The following is a 6,031-nucleotide window of genomic DNA, read 5'->3' as shown; positions in this document are numbered from 1 at the left end:
AAAAGACCGTGCGAGCTTTTCAGTTCTCAACACTGTGTAGAACGCGTCGACTGCTCGCGGAGGAAGCCTGCGGCCCGATAAGAACTGTGAGTTATGCGAAGCGCTTATCACATCAGACCACAGGGCACAGAGCCGCGTTAAAACGTGCGAATCTACGTTAAGCGGACCAGTTTCTTAAGTGTAGTCGAATTCTGCACCATGCCTGGTACACTGACGCTACGCCAAAACTGGCGCAATTGCGCTGCTTGGAAGGCGGAAAACCTGCCGCTCAACACGACGAGCGATGAAGCCTGCAAGCTGTATGACGCGGCGCTCAGCCAGTACGTGGGCTGGTACGATGACCCGACCCTGGGCGGGCTGTCGGGAACCCTGGACAGCCTGAAAAAAGCCGACCCACACTTCACCATGGGGCAGGTGCTGAACGTTGGCCTGACACTCATAGGCTCCGGAGACTCCGTGTTCAAGAACGCGCAACTCTCCGGTGACCTCGATGTACTGGACTCAGTCGCGAGCCGAGGCCTACTGCCGCACCGCGAGCAGCTTCACGTCGACGCCGTGCTGGCCTGGTCCCGGGGCCGCATGTCACGAGCCGCGTCGCTTTGGGAAGACATTCTGATCGACAACCCGACCGACATGCTGGCGCTCAAGTTCGCGCACGACACTTACTTCTACCTGGGCTACCAGCGCCAGATGCGCGACTCTGTCGCGCGCGTGCTTCCGCGGTATAAGCCGTCGACGCCGCTGTACTCGTACCTGCACGGCATGCTGGCCTTTGGTCAGTGCGAGACGAACCTGTTCGAAGACGCGCGCAAGTCGGGTGAGGAGGCACTGCGGCTGAACCGCCACGACGCGTGGGCGACGCACGCGCTGGCGCACGTGCACGAGATGCAGGCCGACCCGGACGGCGGCATCGCCTTCATGAGCCGCACGCTGGCCGACTGGGAGCCGTGCGCCATGCTGGCATGCCACAACTTCTGGCACTGGGCCGTCTACCACGTCGAGAAGGGCGAGATGGAGGCGGCGTTGGACCTCTTCGACAGCCAGGTCTCCAAGCGGCTGCACGGCTCGGGCGCCATGCTGGACTACGTGGACGCCGCGTCCCTGCTGTACCGCTTGCAGCTGCGCAACGTGCCTCAGGAGAAGCTGGCGACCCGCTGGCCGGGCGTCTGGGACGTGGCGCAGGGGCACCACGACGACCGCATCCTAGTCTTCAACCAGCTGCACTTCCTCATGTCCTACCTGGGCATCGGCGACGACCCCGAGGCCCTGCTGAGCCTGCCGCCGGTGCGGGACCTGGGCAGGCGCGAAGACGGAGGATGGCCCGCCGACCAGCAGCGGATCATGGCCGAAGTTGGCGTGCCGGTCATGCAAGCCATGGTGGCGCACAGCCAGCGGCGCTTCGACGACGCGGCCGAGAAGTTGGCGGCCGTACGCTACGACCTGCTGCGCATCGGCGGCAGCAACGCGCAGCGCGACGTCTTCGACCTGCTGCTGATGGACGCGGCCATCCGGTCCGAGCGGCACACCCGGCTGGCCGAGGCTCTGCTGGCGGAGCGCAGCATCTTCCGGCCAAAGTCGCCCATGCTCAGTGGCCTCAAAGAGGCGCTGAACAAGCGCTGCAGCGGCGCCAAGACGACCTCCTCGGGCAACGTGCTGCACGCGCGGATTATCGATAGCCCCGCTGCTGTTCAGTCACGTCCCGCGTGCGCCATGGTGCAGCAGAAAAAGTAATGGGAGGTTGCTCAGAATTGGGACCCCGCAGTCGCCTTTGGTCCACTGGGGAACAACCTGAATGTACTCGAGGCAGAATAGATGCCTAATACTAGATCAGAATTGATAGTTTATTTTCGGAAGAAATTTGCTACAAATTCTCGCGCATTCAATTGTAGCCACCCTTATTCATTCATCAGCATTCCAGCACCGTGGTGCCTAAATGCTCTTATGCTCACAGTGCCTGATCGGTCTTAGAAATGCGGCCACCGGGACTGTCCATCTGAAATGCGCGAAAAGTGATAACGAGCCAGTATTTTTGGAAATGTGTGACCGAAATTTTCAAGTAGCTGAAATAACCACATGTGCTTTTTATTTTTGTTATGTGTTCGTCCAACTGCAAGCTTCCTCAGACCCATACTCACTGGCTGGCCATGTGCACCTGCATGTGCTCACGCATATTAAGCTGAGATGACGCATGCTTATGTTCGATCACATGCGCATAAGCATGAAACGCTAAATATGTACTCTTTCTTATTTCAAGCGGTTTTAAGATCACGTTCGGTTTTAAGTCGACTGCCTTACTAACCCCATTACAAGAAAAGCCGGCGACGTGTGTGTACTCGCAGATGGTACAGACAATCACAGCGATTGCAAGAAAAATAGGGCGATGTCATCAAGCGGTCGTAGGTCGCACACACCAAGTTGAGCGCCGGCATTTCAGACAATCATACATGTTCGTTCGACCATATACCCATTTATACCCTCCACTGCTGGCCTGTGTGTGGCGCCAGTTTTCCCGACTATATTCGTACCGAAATTGTGGCGCAACAGTTTGTCGTACAGCGTTCCGGGTGGTGTCACACGATTTCTCGTTGCGTACAGCTTACAAGTGCTAGTCAAGTTGGAGGCTAGACTGCGACAGGGATTCGAACTGACGACATATCCACTTTCAATTGTATGCCTTCGCTGACTGCCCCGCAAGGCGCGATTGGCGTGTCCAGTTAATGTTACTGCTCATTCCCTTTCCTCAAAAACCAATTTTCGTATCAAAATTCGGGTTCGAACCCGACCGCGGCGGCTGCGTTTTTATGGAGGCAAAACGCTAAGGCGCCCGTGTGCTGTGCGATGTCAGTGCACGTTAAAGATCCCCAGGTGGTCGAAATTATTCCAGGGCCCTCCACTACGGCACCTCTTCCTTACTTTCTTTTTTCACTCCCTCCTTTATCCCTTCCCTGACGGCGCGGTTCAGGTGTCCAACGATATATGAGACAGATACTGCGCCATTTCCTTTTCCCAAAAACCAATTATTAATAGTAGTATCAAAATTGTGACGCAGCCGTTTGTCGTACACCGTTGCGGTGGTGTCATACGATTTCTCGCTGCATATAACATATGTCTCTTAGTCAGGTTGGAGGCTAGCTGGCGACAGGTATTCGAACCCAGTGTCCGAGTGTTTCACTCGAACCTTTGTGGAGTCAGCGTTCAGAGGCGCGTCTTCGTTTCATTTCTCGTTGCGCAACCTGCGTCGAGGTCGAACGCTCACGATAACACAGTAATGCTTTCGCCTTCACAGCAGGTAAGCAGTATAAAGTGCCCTTTGAATTTTTGGTCCACGGCCCATGTGACTCCATTGTCTATACGAATGGGCTTTGTTAGCTCAAGCAAGCCCACTTCAGGCCATGTTTGTGGCTGATTAGTGTTTCTAGTCTCATTTTCGACGAAGTATGCAGAGCCTGGAGCTCACGGCTTCACGACATGGCTTGCTGATATCAAAGTAACACAAGTGGCTAACAGGCTACAAAGATTGCGTGCGCACATTTGCAAGTATATAGCTGCTCGCGGCCGCTCTCTGATCACAGTCACTGTCAGATGATAATGAAAAAAGCTGTATACGTACTCAGTGCCTTTCATATCGTTGAGCAGCGCAGTTCACAGATATGCCCTGTCCAAGCAATGACATTCCTGTTGTTTTGGGTGATAATATTAAAACCTTCGTTGTCGGACTGACAGTGTTGAAAGTTCTCATGTCAGGTGTAAGCTATTTCTAAAAACTACATTGCAATGCTTGAAACTGCGACAACTTTTCCAGCAGAATCCTCTATGCTGCTGAACCAGAAAGCAGCCTCTTCTCATGCATGTACCGCGTTTACCCTCGCCTTCCATTCCACCTGCCCTCCCCCTTTTTTTCTTCTCTTTTTGCGCCGGAGTGATCAAAGTTTCGGTTTCGCTTCCCCCCCCCCCCCCTCCCACACACACACACAGGCCAATAGCTCGCGCAAATCAGTGCTTCCATTGTCCGGTTCAGTAGGCTTTGGACGCCCATAGCCAGTCGATTACTCCGAGCTGTTTTTATTTGCGCGCTCTAGGAGCATTTGGACGAATTTTCAACACCAGAGAGGGAGCCGCATGACGGCGCAGTTTTGCCTAAACAATGTTAACTTGTAGCAGCATAAATTTTGTGCCCCCCACAGCCATGACATTTATGACACATTCCAGCGTTTTCAAAGCAAAGCTATCACTACTTGGTCTTGTCCAAGATCGCTCCCAAAATGAATATTTCCTGCTGTAGGTAAGCAAGCGCCAGTAACTTCGAACGGAGTGGCTGCAGCCAATCGTGCATGACCGAGTAGAAGGAGTCGTTCTGTGCGCGAGCATTCGCGCAATGTTTATTCATATTAGAATAAAAAGACCATTGTTGACAGCATTACTGTGAACTGAAGTCCTTCCATTTTTGTCCAACAAGGGCCTTTAGACTCTTGTTACTAAGCCTTGCGTCTATCACGAGAGACAGTTATGTTTATTGAATGCTTCCTCCGCTTTCTTCAAAGAATGAGATGACGCCGGAGAAGGATGGAGGAAGGCAGAGCTTGAAGTGGGAGGCAGGGCCCTTCTGGATTTAGACCTCCAGTTGCGCCTCTGGATGAACCAGAGAATCGATGCCTTTCGGTGTCGCGCGCGTCCTTCTGGGCGGAATCCGCAACTTGTATCGTGTCGTCTTCGGGACGCCCCGACAAAATCCAAAAAACGCCTGGCCTTTGCGAAATGTGCGTGCAGTAGAGTGCCACATAAGGTTAATTCCGACTGGCGGTGGAAGAGGAGACGGTGCTCGCTTGCACTGTCTGTCGATATCTTTCTTCTTTCTATCTGCCATGCTGCGCGTATAGGGGGAATCGAGAAAAGGAAATGCGCAGTCTCCTCAAGAATGCAGCCTCCTGAAACAATCTCCATCTTTCAAACCAAAAGTGATGCCGAAGCGGCAAGAAATTCACGACGGAATGTCTCTGTGGATTCCCCCTATACGTGCAGCGTGGCAGATAGAAAAAAAAAAGAGATCAACAGACAGTGCAAGCACTGTCTTCTTTCAAAAGCGGCACCTGAGCTAGTCGGCGTAACCTACTAGGAAAATTACAGCGTTCTAGGGGTTGCTAGCCAGCCTTGTCTTGTGTCGTCACTTCCGCGGCCCCTTTTCCTTAAAACGCGCAGTTAATTCCCAGTCTCCTTTATTCTTCATCGCGTTCCGTTGCCCCACCTTGTTATCTGAACACCGGCTGGTTCAGTCTCTTGTTTTAGCTAAGCAAAAAAAAAAAACTGACGTTAGTGCAATGTTAAGTAGCAGTGAATGTCCAGTCGTTCCTGGAAAAGCTTTTCTAGCATTTCTTTTGAAACCGAGCTTTCGTGCGTTGCACCATCTCCGCGATCCATTGCTTTCCTTCGTCGGATTCTTCTCGTATAGTCTCCAGCATGTCAATTATTTCCGCTAGCTTGACTCTGAATTAAGAGGTTCCGTTGGCCGGCAAAATCCCCACTCTTTTAGGACGAATAAAAACTCCGTATTAACTCCACGAAGCTGCATGCTCTTTTTTCTTTCTTCCGCTACAGATTCCCGCCGCGGCTGACGTATGTGCATCAGTATGCGCCGTGAAGCGTTTTTACCCTGCTCACATATACCTATACTTAAGCCTCGATGGTATACAGTTTCCCGAAGTGTAATATAGCGTGCGAAGAAAAGCAAGCGCATGGTTCTTCTTTTTTCTTTTTTTCCTCCCAGCGTATAAACGTGTATAAATATTTTCCGGTTGCTATATATATATACGGGACTGGACTCCGTGCTGCGAGACAAATGACGGCCCAAAGATCCTTCCCGTTCCGATAGGGGACCGCAGCCACGTCGGTTTCGAATTCAAGACGCTCCGCGGTTAGAACAAAAACTGGAAATAACTGGTCTCGGGAGTGTGCACACGGAAGTTTCGGTTCTCAAGCCTCTTCTCCTTCTTCTACGTCGTTTTGCGATACTGCTCGCGGCCTCGCACTGTGCACT

General features: G+C 52.5%; 1 protein-coding gene across 1 annotated transcript; it reads left to right on the top strand.

Moving 5' to 3' along the window:
* The first annotated feature begins 34 nt into the window (after window positions 1-34).
* On the top strand, window positions 35-4,400 carry LOC144128998 (tetratricopeptide repeat protein 38-like). Its single transcript, XM_077662856.1, has one exon. It carries the CDS (start codon window positions 199-201, stop codon window positions 1,729-1,731), a length of 1,533 nt encoding a protein of 510 aa, XP_077518982.1. The 5' UTR covers window positions 35-198; the 3' UTR covers window positions 1,732-4,400.
* The last annotated feature ends 1,631 nt before the right edge of the window (window positions 4,401-6,031 follow it).

Source organism: Amblyomma americanum, chromosome 4 (genome assembly GCF_052857255.1).
Source record: "Amblyomma americanum isolate KBUSLIRL-KWMA chromosome 4, ASM5285725v1, whole genome shotgun sequence".
NCBI classification, from domain to species: Eukaryota; Metazoa; Arthropoda; class Arachnida; order Ixodida; family Ixodidae; genus Amblyomma; species Amblyomma americanum.
Note: the sequence above shows the minus strand (reverse complement) of the source record. Positions and strands in the feature narration are given on the sequence as shown.

Coding starts and splice junctions, on each gene's coding strand:
- LOC144128998 (XM_077662856.1), top strand. CDS start 199: ATGCCTGGTACACTGACGCTACGCCAAAACTGGCGCAATTGCGCTGCT.